Genomic DNA, 21,637 nt, shown 5'->3' on the forward strand with positions numbered 1-21,637 from the left:
TATCCACCTTCAAGGATGCCAGAACCTCCAGAACTTCCTCCCTCACTAAGCTTATTGTATCTAATATTTCATACTCCTCCTCTTTAACTAAAATGTCTGCATCATCCCTCTCCTTAGTGAAAACAGAGACAAAGTACTCATTGAGAACCCTACCCACATCTTCTGCATAAACCCACAAGTTATCATGATCTCTGATAGGCCCTAAGTTTCCTTAGTCATTCTCTTGCTCTTAATGTACTGGTAAAACATCTTAGGATTTTCTTTGATTTTACCTGTCAATATTTTTTCATATTCTCTCTTTGCTTTCCTAATTTCCATTTTTACTTCACCTCTGTACTTTCTATACTTCTCTAGGCTTTCTACAGTATTACGTCTTTTGCGACTGTCATAAGTTTTCTTTTTCTCTTTTATCTTGTCCTATATGCTTCTGGATAACCAGGGAGCTCTAGATTTGGCCGTACCACCCTTTTACTTTGTGGGGACATGTCTACGTTGTGCCTGTAGAATCTCGCCTTTGAATGCTTCCTACTAAGTTGACACAGTTTTTCCTTCTAATGGCTGTATCCAGTCCACTCTCGCCAGCTCACCTCTCAGCTTTCATAACTCGGTGTCTGTCCAAATCTTGATTTTGCATCTTCTAAAGGGCCTGGGGGTTTTGCATAGTGGTTAGCATCCAGGTGGTTAATAATGGTCAATGTCCTCTGGGCTATCTGTAAGGGAATTCTGGGTTTCTCACTCAGTGATTGCAAGGTCTTTTGATCATAGGGTTGAATGGCCCTTGTCCAGCTTAACTCTTCCCTGTTCACCTTGGTAACTTGTGTGCTCAGTTTTTCAACACAAGCAATGTGGTTAGGCTGATTGCTCAGAGATTAGAGTTTAAGGCGATTTTGGCTTTTCAGGGATTCTGGATCGTTGGCCAGCTTGGATGCAAGCACAAGTGGGGTGTTCCAGTTACTGTTGCTTGGCGCTATGGGTTGGTACTGCAACAGACAGCCGATCTTCTCCTGTACCTGGGTCAGCCTTTCTGCACCCGGATGATAAAGAGGTTGCCTTCGGAAACGGGTCTGTCCCACCCACACCTGTACCAAATAGGGCTACTGTGATGCATCCTGGTGTGCTTTTACAGGTCATTTTAAATGCAGCGGACAACCTTGTCAGGTTGCCTTGTGATCCTGCCTTAAAGTGGGCAGGTATCGGGGCCAGCCTTGTTGAAAATTCTCCATTAGTCAGTTGGATAGTAGGGGGCTCAAAGTGGGCTTCACCTAGGATTCATTGCAATGCATTGTTACTGTTCCATGCTTTCTCTTTTGCTTTGGGAATGGGTTTTCCTCTTAGCTGTTCCATGTCTTTCGGAACATTACTGCCCTCTGGTGGATAGTCAGCTCCCTCTGTACTTCCTTGTTGATTTTCAACTAAGTGAGGCATCACCCTTACTCTCAGTTTCCATTTGGGAACTTCCTTGAGCCCATTTAAATTTGCTATAAAAGCTATTGGCTAAGTCAATCATTTGCTTCTTAGCCTGTGCCTTTGGCTTGGGAGTGGCGTCCCCCCCCACTAACATGTCCCATGCCCTGTTAAACACTTCTGCCATCAATGGAGGTTCAGCTCCTGCTATACTCCCTTGTGGCTCTTCAACTGGGTGGGGCATCTCACTATCTGCTTGTCTGTTTGGAAAATTCCTTTGTCCCTATTTAAATTTGGAAATAAGGTTTCCAGCAGCTATACTTCAGGCAATGCCTTAACCTTTTTCTTTCTGGTTCTGATAATTTGTCTTCCCTTATGCTCTTCAATTAAATGGGGCATCTCCCTCACTATTCCTTTCCCTGCTCTGGGACCTCTCTGGTCTCTTTTTAATTCTGAGATATTCTGTGGCTCTGATTCTATTGGCCCGTTCTGGACCACTTTTAACTATACTGGCTGAACTTCGGCCTTGTTGAATTTTAGCAGCTCTTGTTGGATGATTATGGGTTCTATTTCACCCTTTTGAGCCTCAGAACATCCTTCAACTCTCTTGACCCCTGCAGATTCCTGCCGGCTGATGTTGGCCTCTTTTTTTTGAGCTAACACTTTGTTGCCAGCCAATTTGTTCCTGAGGAGGGAAATCGATTCCTGCTACTAGTATTTCAGGGACTAGGGGTATGTTTATGTTTCCCTCCAACTATAAGGATTGAGTGGCCTTTGTGTCCTGGAGCTGTACCACGCACTTGCTCACATCCTGTGATGGGTACGGGGACATTGTTCCTGAAAGGACAAAACTCTGAAAACTTTCACAGAGTTTATCTGGCTTGGGCACATGTTTTGCCATAAGATAAAAGCAAAAAACTGTGGATGCTGGAAACCCAAAGCAAAAACAAAAATACCTGGAAAAACTCAGCAGGTCTGACAGCATCTGCGGAAAAGAACACAGTTAATGTTTCGAGTCCATATGACTCTTCAACAGAACTAAGGAAAAATAGAGAAGAGGTGAAATATAAGCTGGTTTAGGGGGGTGGGGGTTGGGCCAAGTAGAGCTGGATAGAGGGCCAGTGATAGGTGGAGATAACCAAAAGATGTCATAGACAAAAGGACAAAGAGTTGTTGACGCTGGTGATATTATCTAAGGAATGTGATAATAAAGGTACAGATAGCCCTAGTGGGGGTGGGGTGGGGAAGGGATTGAAATAGGCTAAAAGGCAAAGATAAAACACTGGATGGAAATACATTTAAAAATAATGGAAATAGGTGGAAAAAGAAAAATCTATATAAATTATTGGAAAAAAGGGAGATTGGAAAGAGGATGGGGATGGAGGAGAGAGTTCATGATCTAAAATTGTTGAACTCAATATTCAGTCCGGAAGGCTGTAAAGTGCCTAATCAGAAGATGAGGTGCACGTATATATTGCCATGCTTGCCAAGGGGTATGTTTTTGCAGTGAGGGTGCCTGCCACACTCCCCACTGGGGCATCCTTAGGGGAACCGATCCTGTGGAGCCCTATTAGACCCATGGGCTTCCTTCACAACCTCCAACACTGGGATCTGGAATATTACAATGGGAATGCACTAGTCTCTGGGTGTTCTCCTTTCAGGCTGCAGCAGGGCTTTTCGCACCCTCATTTGTGACTTTTTCTGGGTGGAGGGCCTTTCCTATCTATGTCACCCTGCTTCTCTTTCCAGTGGTCATGGGGATGATTTGGAAAGGATCTGCCTGAGTGTTCTGCCCTGTGGGTGAGATGTCTGCTGTGACGGCTGTATCCTTGGTTGTGAGGATTCTCTGTTCCACTAAGTAGGTTGGAGGGTAAGCAATTTTTGAATTCCTCCAACAATATCAAATCATGCAATCCCTCATAGGTGTGTGGGATTTTGAAGAATGGATCCCATGTGGAATGCAATTTGATTCAGCTGTTCAAACTTGATGTCGGTCTGTGTGGGTTTCTTAAGAGCATTCTGGAATTGCTGGTGATATGCCTCCAGGACTAAGTCATAGGCACTTAGGATGGCAGCTCTAGTCTGTTCATAAAGGACGCATTGGGAATCAGCAGGGAGTAGACCTCTTGGGCTCTCCTTGACAGCTGCCCTTGAATTAAAAATGTCCAGATATCTGATGGCTGTTTTAGCTGTCCTGCTACTTTCTCAGAAGTGGTGAAAAATGACTCCGAGTCACTCTCTTCAGATTTGGGAATGAATCTAGCATAGTTGAGAGCCTCAGCGTGGTTCTGGGGTAGGGAGATAGGGGCTACTACCTGATTGAGAGAGCTTTTCCCTTGCAGCTTCCAGCTGTCTGGCCTCTCTGTCTCTCTCCCTTAGAGCTGCTAACTCCATTTCCAATTTCCAGAGCGGGAATTCTTCTCTCTCCCTTTTTCTTTCTCCTGAACTTCTCTTCCTCTCTCCTGAAATTCTAGCTGTATCCTGAGCTTTTCCAGCTCAGATTGGCTAGGGAAAGAGATTCAGAGTCAGGGTTGAGCTCCCCATCAACTGGCTCTGTCGGATAAGTGAGATCCAAATGGTCTACTGGTAACTGGATCAGTTCACTTCTTTTCACTTTACTGGGTAATTTCAACTCTACCTCCCTAGCTACAGCTTTCAGTTGCTCTGTGCTTAGGGATACTGATACCTCGACATTTAGGTCTCTTTGTTTCACCCACATCTATGTGTTGAAAGTTGCCATTTTCTTAGTGTCAGGGGAAAGGAATTTGCTGTGGTAATTTCCGGTGCTTTACAAAAAAAACGTTCCAGCCACCAAATTTTCCCTTTGGCTTCCAATTGGCTCTTTTATATCAGATTTGGCTTGTGTCTTAAATTTGGACTCTGGTCAAATTCGAATGGGTCATCCCGGACTTGAGGTCTCAATTTCTGGTACGGACAGGAGGGGGTCAGTTCAAACAGCACTGTTTTCCTGTTACCACCTGTCCATAAACAGAAGATGTTTTGAATTAGTTTTTTTTTAAGAATAAGCAGTGGCATATTGTTTCTCAACGCCTCGGTTTTGTATGATCCAATTTTTACTTGTAACCCCACAGCAAACGTGAGTTAGGATTAACTCAGAAGGTTGGTTTATTTTTACACTTCAAAAAAACTTGTGAAAAGGAGTTTTCGTAACTTCCAACTCTGCATTCACACAGTAAAGGGAGGGATAGAGGAAAGGAAGTTTACAGTACCAGGACCATAGAAAAAAACTGAATATTGGTTCACTTGAGTTCCAGAGTCCCAAAGTCAGAGTGCAATGAAGAAATCTTTCACATAGGCATTTGATGGCTGGCTAGCTGGAAACAATGTTATAAGTTTTGCTTTTTGATTTCGTAAGCTGAAGTAGGCATGGAGAGATTGCATCAGTTCTGTTGGCGATGATACAAAATCTTTCAGTAGAATCAGGTTAGATGGACCGGTGGTTCAACCTGTACAGAGTTTGCTTCTGTGTGGCCTGCCAGTCGAATGTTAAACAGCAGACTGGCTGCAAAGCTCAAAAGTAATATAAAACTGCTCAAAAGGCCAGAGTCTTGGGTCATGTGACCTTCCTTCTCCAAAGTGACTTCAACAAAGGATGTTTACCCAGCATCTGGAATTTGGCTTTGTTTTTAGGACTGATAATGTCTCAGCCATTATGGGTTGAAAAGTCGGGGGGGGGGGGGTGCTGCTATTCATGTTGAGGGTCTTTGGGAAGACATTGTCTCAGTAGACCCATGGACTCTGCTAGCAAGGTTGGTTTATCAAATGGAAATGACATTCATGTAGCTGCCTTTGAAATTGGTCTGTGCAGTTCCAGGTGGTCTGTTAGAAGCTCCTCAGGCATAACAAGGTGTGACATTCCCGAAACTGAGAAAAGAATGTGTTTGTTCTGGAGACTGCTGGGGGATAATTTCCAGAGGGAGGGTCAACCATCTTAATTATATATGTTTAGTAGAAAAGTCCAGTTTAGAAATAAGAAATAGTAATAAGCATAAAGTTTTAAAATATATACAGGGTTGGGTTTCTGTATCCGTGTCAGAGGAACCCAACATAATATGCAAAGAGAACATCTCACAGGTAATCAGCAATATTCGTGTTCTTCCATGAGTGTGCAAAACTCAACACTAAATCATTCAGTTTTCAGTAAAACCACTCACTGCCAGTTGTTTCAGAGATGACAATGTTTTACTAATAAAATCATTGAAGATCAGTATGTAGAAGGAGCAGTTGCATTTAGACCTGAGTAACTCTTGTTGCATGACATGAAATAAAACTGTTAAAAATAAGAATGTAATAAATTGAAGTTTGAAATAACATAGCTTCTTTGATTCCTTATTGTAAAAATCTGATTTTATTTAAAATTGTTTACTTATTCACCTTTCTAGGATGCTATTTCTCAAAAGTCAGTGGACATTTTGAGTAAGGGTGATGACCAACAATCTGTGACCAGTGCAGAGAGGAGCCCTTTAGATTGGCGCCAGAGCCAGTTTAGTCTCGTATCCAATGTTAGTGATGATGCTGCTAAAGCTAAAACACCATCAAGTAAGTTTTTGACAAGGAAAAAGAAACAGGCTCTTTAACAATGTAACTTGGAGGATTTTAAATATTGGATTCCCTGTCCAATTTAAATAATTATACTCCAAATATGTCACAGTATATTCCTCGCAGGATATTGAAATCAAAATATGTCCAAACCTCTTTCAATATGTGACATAACTTGCTGTAAGAACATGCATGTAATTTTCCTGGGCTAATTTTTAGCTTCTCTTTCCCCCCCCCAAGTCGTAGAGGTTGTGCAGGAGCGGGCGCGTACCCAATCAGGTCGGCGCCGCCATTTTACGTGGGCAGGCCAGTTAAGGCCTGCCCAGCATGACGCACACCTGGAAGTGCTTAGCACCCCCTGTATGGCGGGGTGGGGGGAATTCCCTGAGTCGAGGCCTGCGCTCTTTCACGCATGTGTGCGAAAGAGCATAGAAATCTCCCTGAGGCACAGAGGTGCCTCAGGGAGATTAGTTTAATTTTTAAACATCTAATTAAAGAAATTAATAACTTTTAAAACATGCCCCCTCATGTGACAGTGTCACATGAGCTGGGACAAGTCAATTAATTTTTTTAAAAATTTTATTGAATTTTTAAACACTTCATGAAACCTCAAGGTTGGACGGGCAGCTCATTTTATTAGTTCAATTAGTTTTTAACAAGCCTTAATAGGCCTTTGCCAGTTCAGCGGGCACGTAGCTGACTCACCTGCACACCCGCTGAACTGAAAATCTAAATGATGCGCAGTGACATTGGGACACCTGCCCGATGTCACCACGCGTCAGCGAATGGTCTCCGCTCGCCAACCCAAAAATTCTTCCCCAGATGTATTCTTTCCACCCCCCCCCCATCCATATCGCCAAAATGGTAATCTATTTTAACAAAAATAAATCCCTGAATATGCTCTGTATAAAATAGTTATTGCAGTATGTTTATGTAATTAAGACTTTTTCTCCATTGAAACTCAAGTTCTTAGGAAGATCTGAGGTTCAATTTCTGTGAAGTGCTAAGTTGCTGAATTTCAGGTTGGCCAGATATATAGGCATAGTGCACATATCCCAGGCTGAGTAACTGTTATTGGGCTATCCATTAGCCCCTATTGGTACACAATATGTAGAATTTTGACAATGGAAAAATCAAGCCTGTCTGTCTTCCTTCCCAACCTTCAATAATAAATTGTCTAATTGCCCAGCTATTTTGACTCATACTTGAGGAATGAGCAATAAAAATGAAGAACCAGAGGGTAGACGAGAAGATATCTTTGACTCGGTTACAGTAACAAAATCTGCATGCCCCTAAAACTAATAAACTACAGTGGCAGCTTTTTTATAACAGTTGATTTACAGTCTGTATGCAGCTGCAATTATTTTAAACCAAGGCTCACATTATCACAGAATTCACTTGTGTTAAGCCAAATATTACTGCTTTATTTATTTACAAAATATCTTGATAGCTCACTTTGTTAAATAATCTACATAGCCAACATTTATAAGTAGCTTAATTGATTGCATTTCCAGTTGCATGATTTCAAAAACATAAATGATGATTGACGAAATAAACCATTCTTTTCTTTCAGAAATTTCAGAGCAGAAGTTGTTTGCTGCACTTCTCATTAAATGTGTCGTCCAACTAGAGTTAATTCAGACAATCGACAATATTGTTTTCTTTCCTGCAACAAGCAAAAAGGAGGATGCTGAGAACTTGGCTGCAGCTCAGGTATAGGCCAGTTAAACACTATTTGTAAAGTGAGAAGTTTTTAAATCACTGTGAAGGTGACTGAAAGTTTCACGGTAATTAGCCTACAAAAATAGCATGTTAACGAGATTCAATATTTGTGAAAAATTATCTTCTTAGTACCTCCTGGTTTTAAAGCAACATCATAGTTTAATATTTCATTTTTATGGAAATTATGTAATCTGAAAGTACGCATTTTTATTTCCAATGCCATAGCAAACTCTTGTTAGTTTAGAAAAATTTGTGCAAGGATTACAAAGGATATACGACGCAAAAACAGGCCATTCATCCCAACCATTCCTTGCTGGCATTTATGCTCCACTGGGGCTACCTCCCACCTTTCCTCATCTAAATCTATCATCATAAACCTATTTCCTTCTCCCTCACATGATTTTCTAGCTTCCCTTTAAATGCATCTATTTTATTTGCTACAGCTACTCCCTGTGGCAGCAAGTTCCACAACCTCATCACTCTTTGGATAAAGAAGCTTCTTCTAAATTCCCTATTGGATTTCTTGGTGACTTACCTTATACTGATAGTCTCTAGTTATGCTCTTCCCCACAAGAGGAAATATTCTCACTGCATCCACTCTATCAGGCCTGCCCTCAGCCGCCATTTTTTCAAGACAAAAGAGATCCAACCTGCCAATCCTTTCCTGATTTGCAAACCCATGCATTTCTGGTATCATCCTTGTAAATCTTCTCTGCACCCTCTCCAGGGTATTTTACGGTGTGGCAACCAGAATTGCATCTAAGTGTGACCTAACTAAGGTTTGATACTGGTTTAGCATAATTTCCCTACTTTGCAATTCTACCCCTCTAGAAGTGAAGCCCCGTGTTTGGTTTACTTTTTTTCATGACTTTGCTAACCTATGGCACAACTTTTAGTAATCAGTATATTTATACTTCGAGATCCCTTAGTTCCTCTACCCCACCTAGACTTGCACCTTCCAAGTAGTAAGTGACTTCCCTATTCTTCCTACCAAAATGTGCTGTCTCTCATTTATCTGTATTGAACTTCATTTGCCAATTATTTGCCCATTGTCCTTCTGTAATTTGTTGCAGTCCTCCTCAGTATTGACTATCGCTGCCAATTTGATATCATCTGCAAACTTAGACATTGCTTTTGATCCCAAAGTCCAAATGCTTAATATAAAATTGTGAACGACAGTGGCCTCAGCACTTACCCTTGAGAAACACGACCTCCCACCTTCTACCAGTCTGGATAACTACTATTTCTGTCTTTCTGCCTTGAAGCCAGCTAGCAATCCATTCTGCCACTTATCAGTTGACTGCACGTTCTCTGACCGTATTCATTACTCTGTTATGGGGCACTTTATTGAAGACCTTTTGAAAATCCGGATAAATTACATGTATTGCATTACCATTGCCTACTCTCTCTGTTACCTCTTTTTAAAAGAATCAATGAGATTGGTCAAGCAATATTTTCCCTTTTGAAATCCTTGTTGATTTTCAGTATTATTATTTAAATTCCTAATAGTGATCAGATTTGTTATCCTTATTCTGATCAGACATTCTGTTACCATTGCATAACCTTTCAAACACAGGATTATTAAGCAGCATAGTAACAGCTGAGGATCTGTTGTGGTGCAGAAACAGCATCATTTGTATTCAGAATTGTATTTTCTAATTGTGCAATCTGGATTATTTAATATTGAAGCTGTGGTGCCTCCAAGTTAAATTTTCCCCAAAAGAGAAAGTTTGAGGCCCCTGACCAAGTGGATTGGATCTACAGTGTCACAAGAGTATAAGAATAATTTGGGAATGTAGCCACTGATAGAAACTAGCAATATTTTAAATACTAAATAAATCAAGTAATCACTGTCGCAATATAATATTTATTTTGAAATATTGCTTCATTATTTTTTTCTGTGTGAAAATATTTTAAGCCATAGTAGAAAACCTCGTTCAAAGAAAGGGCTAAGCTGGCTGCAAAAGGTGCTTTTCAAGCTCACGTCGAGCAGGGTAGAAAATTTAGAATTGCTTTTATATACGGGTTTGATGTGGACTGCTGTAAAAACAAAGGTTTAAGTCAGGAATCAGTGCTGAGGCTTCAACTGTTTATAATCTACATCAATGATTTGGATGAAGGGACCAGATGTATGCTGGCTAAGTTTGCCAATGACACCAAAATAGATAGGAATGTAAGTTGTTAAGAGGAGATAGAGAGTCTGCAAAGGGAAATGGACAGGTTAAATGAGTGGGCAAAAATTTGACAGATGGAGTATAATTTGGCGAAGTGTGAACTTATCCACTTTGACAGGAAGAATGAAAAAGCAGTATACTATTTAAATGGAGAGAAGTTGCAGAACTCGGTGGTACAGAGGGATCTGGGTGTCCTGGTATATGAATTGTAAAAGTTAATATGCAGGTACAGCAAGTGATTAAGAATATTGGCATTTGTTACAAGGGGAATGGAATATAAAAGTAGGAAAGTCTTACTGCAGCTGTACAGGACATTGGTGAGACCACATCTGTCTCTTTTTTGAGAAAAGATATAATTGCATTAGAGGCAGTCAGAGAAGGTTCACACAACTCATTCCTGGGATGAAGGGCTTATCTTATGAAGATAGGTTGAACAGGTTGGGCCTCAACCCATTGGAGTTTAAAAGAATGAGAGGTGACCTTATTGAAACATAGGGGAGAATTTTCTCCCCATCGGGGGGGGGTTGGGCAGGAGCGGGCATGCAGCCAATCACTGCCTGCGATTGGCTGCGTACCGCCATTTTACGCGGACGGGCCAATTAAGGCCTGCCCAGCGTGACGCGCACCCGGAAGCGCTGAGCGCTCCCTGTGCAGGCGGCGGGAGTAGGCTGAGTTGGAGCCAGCGCTCTTTCACACGTGTGCGAAAGAGCGCAGAAATCTCCCTAAAGCACAGAGCTGCCTCAGGGAGATCAGTTTGAGTTTCAAAAGTTTTAATAAAGGGAAAAATAAATTTAGGACATGTCCCCCCCACCCCATGTGAAAGTGTCACATGAGCTGGGACATGTCTATGAATTTTAATGAAAATCTTTATTTCACTTATGAATCATTCATGAAACCTAATCTCGCCCGTGGATGAGGTCTCAAGAAAAATGCGAAGGCCGTCTGGGCTCTTCGCCTGCCCGCCAACCTTAAGGCTGAATGGGCAGCTATGTTAAGTGGTTTAATTAATTTTTAAATGACCTGAATAGACCTTTGACAATTTGGTGAACGCGCACCAGACTCGGCTGCGCGCCCGCCAAACTGTCAAAGTCGGAATGGCGCATGGTTACGTCGGAACGCACGCCCGACGTCACCTCGCATCATTTTACGTGTCAACGAGCAGGCCCTGCCCCCACTTGCTGAGCCAACGATTTTGGCCATAAGATCCAGAGGGGATTTGATAGTGTTATGACATGGCAGATGATGTGTGCCAAGCGGACCAAATCCACAGGAGAAACTTGGTTACGCTATCACAACAGTTTTGTAATTTGTATTTTTAACAAGAAGATATGTGCACTTAATTCAGAAGTAATAAGCCCACCAAGACCTTTGGAGATTTTAAAAATTAAATTAAAATATTTATTTACAAAATATAAAAGATTTCAAGCACATACATAAGACTACAATTACTTTCTGTTATAACAACTTCTAAAATTCCTAATTAACCTGACCCCCCAGTTACAGTTAAGCAATAGTCTAAAATAGATTTTAGACTTAAAACAGAACCAGCAAGTTAACACAACCACTTGACAGTAGAATTCCAAATGGCTTTTCCCCAACTTCAGTTTGTTATATTGCAGACTTACGTACACATGGCTGGAGGCTTCATTAAGGCTTTCCATATAGCCTTTCATTCTCCTTTATATATGTTTCTCTCTTTTTAATATGTAAATTATTTTGTTCCATTTGTCTTTGAAACTTTATCTTCCTCATAATATAAGAATTTGCATGGTCCCAATATTGTCAGTAACCTTCAGGAAAAATAAACACACTCCTTAGCATTGCCTGTCTGACCAGTTTTTAGACAGCCTAAGATCCCTTTGAAATCCAAATAAACCCTTTATTTATCTAAAAATGCAAGTTCCCTTCACACCTTACATGCTAAGCCAGCATCCATGTTTACCCATTAGCATGTCAAGCACCTAGCTTCTTTTGATTTCAAGTTTGCACTCCAAATGTAATTAAATCACGCAGTCAAACCCAACTATGCTTACCCCCATAAACCTATTTCGCAATAAACCAAAAAAATGATAATTATTATACTTTTGTCACAATAGTGTAGATACCGGCACAGTGTTTCCACATGTGGGAAAGACTAGAACCAGGAAATGCAGTTTAAGAAAAGGGGTCCACTGTTTAAGACAGAGATGAGGAGAATTTTTTCTCAAAGGGTTGTTAGTATGTGCAGTTCTCTTCCCCAGAAGGCATTAGAGGCTGGGTCATTAAATTTATTCAAGCCAAACTTAGAAAGGTTTTTGATCAGTGAGGGAGTCAAGGGTTATGCGGGGCAGACAGCAAAGTGGAGTTGAGACCACAACCAGATCAGCCATGATCTTATTGAATGGCAGAACAGGCTCGAAAAGCTGAATGGCCTACTCCTGCCGCTAAGTCCTATGTTCTTATATGCCAATCATTTAACATGCTCATAATATATGTTACTTTTCTCATATGACTTTAAATTCTCATCAAGCACTATTCATGAGGATCATTCATTCTGCTCTGAAAGAATGACTTGCATTTATACAGCACTCTTCATAACATCAGGACATCCAGAACATTTCATAGATAATCAAGTACTTCTAGAATGTCAAGTAGGAAATGCAGCAAGCAATTTTATATCACCGTCACAATGTAGCCTGTAGCAAGCTGTAACTGTTTACGAACTGCTGGCTATTTGGATTTTGTACTGTCCAGCCATTCTACTGATCAAGTTTTCTAGGTAAGGATTTCATGTGCCAATAACTTATTCAAATTGGGAGTAGGGGGACAGTGGCTCTGATCTGGAAATTTGGCATGACCATTTCAATAGGTGCTAGTACAGATTTCATGGGATAGCTTTACTACATTTTTGCCATTTTCAGTAAATCATGGTTCTAATTTCTACTTCTGTGGGGTGACTTAGTGGTGTATATAGAGGCTATGAACACTCCAGCCATTGGTACATCTCATTCTTAGTTTGTGTTGCTGTTCAAAGACTTGTGAAGTGTTGTGTTAATCTGTAAGATCAGAACCAATTATGCGAATACACAAATTCATTGCTTTCCTTTATAATTTACAGAGAGATGCAGTTGATACTGATGTGCATGTTGAAAAACAAGACCAGGGAATGTATCACTACTTAACTTCAAAACAACTTTTCAAGCTCCTGGACTGCCTACTCGAGTCTCATCGATTTGCCAAGTCCTTCAACTCTAACAATGAGCAGAGGACTGCACTGTGGAAAGCAGGTGTGTAATATGTGTCTAATAATTATGTCATGAGGTTAGATGTACATGAACACCATCACAGGAACAGTAGAAATGGCTTGAGAAATTCATCCACATCATAATTAGTCATGAAATTTCATGTTGGAAGCAATTGTTAATGCCAAATGTTTGAAAAGAATTATACTTTTCAGCATCTCTGCAACAGTATGTTTGCACAATGGTATGGTATAATCGTAGTATATCTTTGGGGTTTACTCTACAATTCTTTGTGAAATTAATTTCAATCACATTCAATTCTAATTGTAGTGAGAACCTGAGAACATAATTTAATGGGAGCAGACTATTATATATAAATCATATGGCCCGTTGAGACTGCTTCACCAGTCAAGAGAATTATTTGTGTAAACGTTTGTAATAAATGCAGTGCATACCTTTCCTGTATAGGAGGCAATTTAAAAGTGTGCAATTGTAAGCATCTGAATTTGCAATGTATAGTTGGCCACTATGACAAAAACAATGACCAGAATACGTAGCACAATTGTACTACAAGTTGCCCACTGTGTGTTTTGCATAAACTGGATTGTATGCTGAAGGCAAAGCACATTCTGTGACTTCAAATAATAATCTTGAAAATTGAGGGAGAAAATAGAATAACAATCAAGCTACCAAACTGCATATATTATGATCCCAAAATCCCAGGGACCAAATAGGACAAAAGTTATATTTACACTGAAAGAGAAATGAGTTGGACCTCACCTCATTTGATTGGATCTTAATATCTGTCAGGGAAGCTTGACAAATCTTTCATCTATACTATAGATCAGACGAGTGTGCTGGGCAAGTTCTTGGATGAGGCTGAAAATCTACACCAATATTTCCTCTGACTCACCATGAGCAATGCCATGGAAGAGCTCCCAGTTATTTAAAAATAATCTTTGCGTTGATTTTCAAGCAATTGCCTTAATTCTAGATTAAGACAACAATTATAATCTGCTCAAACATGATTTTCTAATCTGCGTCCATCATTTGCATTATTTAATTCATTCATTCAATGTGGGCTTCGCTGGCTAGGCCAGCATTTATTGCCCATCCTAATTGCTCTTGAGAATGTGGCGGTGAGCTGCCTTCTTGAAGCGCTGCCGTCCATGTGGTGTAGGTACACCCACAGTGCTGTTAGGGAGGGAGTTCCAGGATTTTGACTGAGCAACAGTGAAGAAATGGCGATATCTTTCCAAGTCAGGATGGTAAGAGGCTTGGAGGGGAACTTCCAGGTGATGGTGTTCCCATGCACCTGCTGCCCTTGTCCTTCTAGATGGTAGTGATCATGGGTTTGGAAGGTGCTGTCTGAGGAGACTTGGTGAGTTCCTGCAGTGTGTCTTATAGATGGTACACACTGCTGCCACTATGGTCGGTGATGGAGGGAGTATATGTTTGTGATGGGATGCCAATCGGGGGGACTTCTTTGTCCTGGGTGGTGTCAAGCTTCTTGACGGTTGTTGGAGCTGCACTCATCCAGGCAAGTGGAGTGTATTCCATCGCACTCCTGACATGTGCTTGGTAGTTGGTGGACAGACTTTGGGAGGTCAGGAGGTGAGTTTCTCATAGCAAGATTCCTAGCCCCTGACCTGATCTGATAGCCACGGTATTTATATGGCTAGTCCAGTTCAGTTTCTGGTCAATGGTAACCCCCAAGATGTTGATTCAACAATGGTAATGCCATTGAATGTGAAGAGGTGATAGTTAGGTTCTCTCTTGTTGGAGATGGTTATTGCCTGGCTGTTGTGTAGTGCAAATGTTAGTTGCTACTTGCTGCATTTGGTCATGGACTGCTTCAGTTTCTGAGCAGTTGCGAATGCTGCTGAGTATTGTGCAATCATTAGTGAACATCCCCACTTCTGACCTTATGATGGAAGGAAGGACATTGACAAAGCAGCTGAAGATGGTTCAGCCTAGGACACTACCCTGAGGAACCCCTGCAATGATGTCCGGGAACTGAGATGATTGACTTCCAACAACCACAACCGTTGTCCTTTATGCTAGGTATGACTCCAACCAGCAGAAAGTTTTCCCCCAATTCCCATTAACTCCAGTTTTGCTAGAGCTCCTTGATGCCACACTTGATCAAATGCTGTCTTGATGTCAAGAGCAGTCACTCTCACCTCACCTCTCGAGTTCAGCTCTTTTGTCCATTTTTGAACTAATGCTGTAATGAGGTCAGGAGCTGAGTAGCCCTGGCGGACCCCAAACTGGGCATCAGTGAGTAGGTTATTGCTAAGCAAATGCCGCTTGATAGAACTGTTGATGACCCCTTCCATCACTTTACTGATGATGGAGAGTAGACTGATGGGGCGGTAATTGCCTGGGTTGGATTTGTCCTGCTTTTTGTGTATAGGACATACCAAGGCAATTTTCCACGTTGCTGGGTAGATGCCAGTGTAACCATACTGGAACAGCTTGATTAGGGGTGTGCAAATTCTAGTACTCCTCCAGTGAGTTGTTTAATTGTCCACCATCATTCACAACTAGATGTGGCGGGACTGCACAGCTTAGATCTGATCCATTGGTTATGGAATTGCTAAGCTCTGTCTACCCTTGCTGCTTATGCTGTTTGGCATGCAAGTGGTCCTGTATTGTAGCTTCACCAGGTTGACTCCTCATTTTTAGGTGTGCCTAGCAATAGTACCGAAGACTTTTGTTAGGGCCCGTTCATAGCCTTTGCAGTATCCAATGACTTCAGCCATTTCTTGATATCGTGTAGAGTGAATCAAATTTGCAAGACTGGCATCTGTGATGCTGGGGTCCTCAGGAAGAGACCGAGATGGATCATCCACCTGGTACTTCTGGCTGAAGATTGTTTCAAATCCTTCAGCCTTATCTTTTTCACTAATGTGCTGGACTCCCCCATTATTGAAGATGGGGATATTTGTGGAGCAGCCTCCTCCAATGAGTTGTTTAATTGTCCACCACCATTCATGACTGGATGTGGCAGGACTGCAGAGCTTAGATCTACTCCATTGGTTGTGGAATCACTTAGCTCTGCCTGTCGCTTGCTGCTTATGCTGTTTGGTGCACAAGTAGTCCTGTGTCATAGCTTCACCAGATTTAAACCTCGTTTTTAGATATGCCTGGCGCAGCACCTGGCATGCCCTCCTGCACTCTTCATTGAACCAGGGTTATGACTTGCATGATGGTAATGGTAGAATGGGGAATATGCCAGGCCATGAGGTTACAAATTGTGGTCGAGTACAATTCTGCTGCTGCTGATGGCCCACAGCGCCTCATGGTTGCCCAGTTTTGAGTTGCTGTTCAAAATCTATCCCACTTTGCAGGGTGGTAGTGCCACACAACATGGCGGGTATCCTCAATGTGAAGACATAGTCTCCACATGGACTGTGTGGTGGTCACACCGACGGATACTATAATGGACAGATGCATCTGCGACAGGCAGGTTGGTGAGGATGAGGTCAAGTATGTTTTTCCTCTTGTTGGTTCTCTCACCACCTGCTGCAGATCCAGGCTACCAGCTGTATCCTTAGGACTCAGCCAGCTCAGTCTGTAGTGGTGCTACCGCGCCACTATTGATGATGGACATTGAAGTAACCCACCCAGTGTACATTCTGTGCCTTTGCCACCCTCGCCCTCAGAACACCGCTCCCTCTAAGTAGTGTTCAACACGGAGGAGTGCTGATTCATTAGCTGAAGGGGTGCGGTACGTGGTAATCAGCAGGAGGTTTTCTTACCCATGTTTGACCTGTTGCAATGAGACTTCATGGGGCCTGGAGTTGATGTTGAAGACTCGCAGGGCAACTCCCTCCTAACTATATACCACTGTGCCGCCACCCCTGTTGGGTCTGTTCTGTAAGGTATGATTCTGTGAGTATGACTGTGTCAGGCTGTTGCTTGACTAGTCTGTGAGACAGCCCTCCCAATTTTGGCACAAACACCCAGCTGTTAGGAGGATTTTACATGACTGAGTTTGCTGTTGTTGTTTCCGGTGCCTAGATTGATGCAGGGTGGTCCGTCCAGTTTAATTTCTTTCAGACTTTGTAGCGGGTTGTTACAACTGAGTGGCTAGCTAGGCCATTTCAGAGGACAGTTCAGAGTCAAACACATTGCTGTGGGTCTGAAGTCACATGTAGGCCAAAGCAAATAAGAACATTAGTGAGCCAAAAGGGTTTTTAAAAACAATCGACAATGGTTTCATGGTCATTATTAGACTTTAATTTCAGATTTTTATTGAATTCAAATTCACCATCTGCCATGGTTGCATTAATTACCCTGGGTTTCTGGATTACTAGTCCAGCAACAAGACCACTTTGCCGCTGCCTCCCCATGCTGCCTAGTAACAATCTGCAGCATATGTGGTGTTCTATATTAATGCATAAACTTATAAGTAGAAGGATAAATGCCTTAACACCTATTCAACCGCGATCTTGACCAGGTTCTAGCTGAGTTAATAGCTGTCTTGCAAATGAAAAGTAGCATAAAGGCAAGATGACAGAGTACACCTTTGACAGCATAGTTAGCCCAGGAATTTATGTTAGACAGTGGTAAACAAGCTGCCTGCAAGTGGCAGCTACAGAGTTAATTAGGTGACTACTTGGAAGTGGTTACCTAGTCAGTAGGGTCTCTCTCAGGTCTTTGAAGTCTTGCTACAAAAAAACATGAGGCTTTTGCTCAAGAATAGGGTAAGTCACATAGGTCAGCTCAACAGAGTACAGTTTCGTCAGAGTACTTACCTAGGAAATTTGGTGAGTGAGAGAATTCTAAGAATAAGGGGAGAGGTGCTGTTCTGGCCTTTTACAAGACAGAGTAGCCCAAGAGAGGGAGCAAGAGTCAGCAAGACCTGAGAGCTGAGGTCTTCAGGTATTAATTAGGTAAGCAGGTACTTGGTGAATTTTACAATTTTTTTCTCAGAACTGGGTCAGCAGTTTAAACTAGACCGTGAGATATGCGCACTGTATTAAATTTATAGCTTAACTAAATACAAATAATCATTGTGTATTTAAAAGCTGAGAACCCTATTGAGTTAAATAAAATACAGATATGACAGGTGACTCGTTGCAACTGTAATATGTGGGATCTGATGGACATCGATGTGATCCACAGCAACCACATCTGCAGTAAATATATGTAGCTTAAGGAAATTCGGCTCAGAGTGGATGAGCTGGAGTCCAAGCTTTGGACACTGCTGCGCACTAGGGAAGGAGAATGTTACCTGGATATTTTGTCCCAGGAGGCAGTCATAATTCTGAGGTTAAGTACTTCAGATTTGGCCAATGGCCAGGGACAGAAGGGTATGACTACGAGTGACACAGGTACAGGGATCCAGGAGGTAGTACTGGAAGAGCTTTAGCCTTGCACTTGTCCACCTGGTACAGGGTTCTTGCAGCCTATGTGGACAAGAGCAGGAACTGCAGGGAGGATGAACAAACTTACCAAGAGCACCTTGGCACAGGAGAATATTTAAGTCGGGAGTAAAAAAGAACGTAGCAGTGGTAGACAGTGTAGTTGGGGGTATAGATACTGTTCTCCGCAGCCAAGCGCATGAATCCCAAAGGCTGTGTTGCCTGCTGGTGCCAAGATTAACGTTGGGACTGGGGAGGAACTTGGGGTGGAAGGGGAAGGATCCTGTTGTTGTGGTTCAAAAGGGATTTGAAACTGAAGTGGAAATTCTTCCTGTCTCAATGGCAGAATTATGAGATTGCCACAAATAAGAGCAGCAGCTCTATGATCGGTGCCGGGGAAAGAGTGTTACAAGCTGTATTGCATTCTAAACCTCATCTTTTTAGGGCACTAGCTGTTTTACCTGCCATATGGAACATGGAGTCATGAGTGTGCAGCTGAAAATGAGTGGATTTTGGTAATGGTAAGAGAGCTGACAATTGTAAAAAAAAAGAGAATAATTAAAACTTCAGTCTGCAACTTTGTATAGGACATTGATTGCTGGGTAAGTCAGTATGGCTTTGAACATTGCACACCTGCTCCTATGAAGTTCAAAAGGGATTTGAGAGTGAAGTGGAAATTCTTCCTATCTCAGTGGCAGAATTATGAGATTGCCACAGATTTGAACAAGAAACCTGAACAAATAAGAGCAGCAGCTCTATGATCAGTGACGGGGAAAGAGTGTTACAAGCTGTATTGCGTTCTAGACTTCACTGAGGAAGAGAGAAGAGCCAGACGTGAAATTTTGAAGGCCTTGAAGACCCACTTTGAATCCTCTACTAACATTATTTATAAACACTGTTTTTAACAACAGAGCTCAGGAAGAGGGACAGAATATTGATCATTATGTGACTGCACAGAGACATATAGCTGAATCCTGAGAGTTTGGGCAAATGAAGGGTGATCTGATCAGAGAAAGGATTGTCTTAGGAACAAGAGATCCTGCCTTGAGAGTACATCTGCTGAGAGAAGACAGACCTCCTTCAAGAAAGCTATTGACATTTGCAAAAGTGGTGATTCATCGGCTGAAGAATACTGATGAGGCTTTGCAATAGGCTGAGGGACAGTCCAGGCCTTCTAATCACAAGACAATGTAAACTGTCCATCCTTTTCTCCAGAAGGGCCAGCAGAAAGATCAAGGCCAAAATACTGGATGTATATGTTACAGAAGACATCACAAGAAAGAAAAGGAAGCATGTCCAACATGAGGAAAACACTGCTCTACCTGCAGAAGTTGAACCGTTTTGCTTACAAGTGTCTTGCTAGAAAAAAAAGCAAGCCGCTAAAGATGGTTGCTGACGGGATGTTGGACGATGATTCTAATGGATCACTCTGCGCCCTAGAGCAGGTTAGCACTGTCAAGTCTCAAGGTAAAAATGGTTTGTGACTATTGGAATGATGACTATAGAAGAAGAGCATCAAGTTAACGTGGCATGTCAGCTAGATACCAGTGCTATGTGCAACATCATGAGCTTCACAGGCTTGTATGAAGTTGCTTAAGGTAGTGACCTGAAAATGAAGCCGTCAGTGATAAAGTTGAGGATGGATGATGGAATGATGCTCACCCCAAAAGGACAAAATAAGCTGAGAGGCCAGTGCAGTGGAAAGAAAGAAGATCTGAAGTTTCAGATAGCCGAGACTCGGCAAAATCCCCTCATCTCAGCTGAAACAAGTCAAAAGCTTGGACTGGTAACCCTTCATGTACCAAAGGAGGTTTGTAGCATTTTGCACAGCACCAAACCATTGGCTGCTGAGCAGAGCCTAACAAATCACAAAATTGTTTTCATAGGTCTTGGATGCCTTCCTGGTGAATATCATCTTCAATTAGATGAGAGTTAGAGACTTACTCAGTATCTTCTGAAGAAAGTTCTAGCTGCCTTCAAGTTCAGCCTGAAAGACAAAATGGAGGAGCTTGAGAAGATGGGACTAATCAAGAAACTGACAACTCCTACAGACTGGATTAGCAGTAAGGTAACAGTGAAAAAACCTGGAAAGCTGAGAGTGTGCATAGATCTAAAGTATCTCAATAAAACTTTAAAGAGATCTCACTATCCCATGCCAACAATTAAAGAAATTTTGCTGCATCTTGACAAGGCAAAGGTCTTTACTATCCTAGATGTGAAGGATGGATATTGACAAATGAAGTTGAACGATAAGAGTTTTCTGACTGGATTCTGGATGCTGTTTGGAAGCTATAAATGGCTGTGCATACCGTTTGATATTTCTGCTGCTCCAGAAGAGTATTAATGCAGATAGCATGATATTCAGTGATATTTTAGGAGTGGAAGTGACCATGAAAGATCTGCTAGTCCTTGGATGTGGAGATATGATTAAACAAGTCATCACAGACCATGATCAGAATCCAGTAAGACTGAGAGAGCGCTTGCCAGATGAACCTGAAGCTGAACAAGAAAAAATTTCAATTGAAGATGACTCAAGTCAAGTATATCGGTCATGTACTGACAGCAAAAGGACTTCGCCCTAATGCTGATAAGGTGCGAGCTATAGCAGAGATGCTGCAACCAACCAATGTGATGGTCGCTCAACCATTTATCGGATTTGTGAACTACCTAACTACATTATTGCCCAACTTGTAGTCATAGTGCTCACTGCAAAGGATGTTCAGTGATATTGGGGCGCAGAGCAAGAAGCAGCTTTCACTCATATCAAACAACTAGTGGCAACAACTCGGTTGGAGCAACCCTTATGCAGCGACGCTAACCAGTTGCATTTGCATACAGAGCATTAACATAACTGTACGGCACAACGCACAGATCAAGATGGGTGCCTGGATATTGTCTTTGCTTGTGAGTATTTTAATCAGTACTGCTACTGGGAAAGAGGAAGCTGTTGTATTTGAACAGGCTTAACTTAAACCATGCTGGGTCCTGTGTCCTGGAGAATCAAATAACCAGTGGTGTAATGAGGGCTAAATAGTTGACAGGAGTCAGTGACAGGGTTCATGTGAGGCGAAATTTAGTAAGTTAATGAGAAAGGACAAGGCAATATTGCAGGGTAGTGATACGAGTAATGAAAGCCTGAGAAAGGATCAGAACCTATGTACATGATATACATAAAAGAGAAAAG

At 41.9% G+C, this 21,637-nt stretch overlaps 1 protein-coding gene across 5 annotated transcripts in view; it reads left to right on the plus strand.

Annotated features, from left to right (window-relative positions):
* The window catches only part of arfgef1 (ADP-ribosylation factor guanine nucleotide-exchange factor 1 (brefeldin A-inhibited)), a 312,411-nt gene that overhangs the window by 255,006 nt on the left and 35,768 nt on the right, over positions 1 to 21,637 (plus strand). For all 5 annotated transcript variants that reach the window (XM_041189760.1, XM_041189763.1, XM_041189762.1 and 2 more), the window contains 3 exons: positions 5,808 to 5,964; positions 7,538 to 7,677; positions 12,958 to 13,126. In XM_041189760.1, coding sequence (XP_041045694.1) covers positions 5,808 to 5,964; positions 7,538 to 7,677; positions 12,958 to 13,126 — 466 coding nt within the window. The remainder of the gene's footprint in view (positions 1 to 5,807; positions 5,965 to 7,537; positions 7,678 to 12,957; positions 13,127 to 21,637) is intronic.

The sequence above is a fragment of the Carcharodon carcharias genome, chromosome 6, assembly GCF_017639515.1.
Source record: "Carcharodon carcharias isolate sCarCar2 chromosome 6, sCarCar2.pri, whole genome shotgun sequence".
NCBI lineage: Eukaryota > Metazoa > Chordata > Chondrichthyes > Lamniformes > Lamnidae > Carcharodon > Carcharodon carcharias.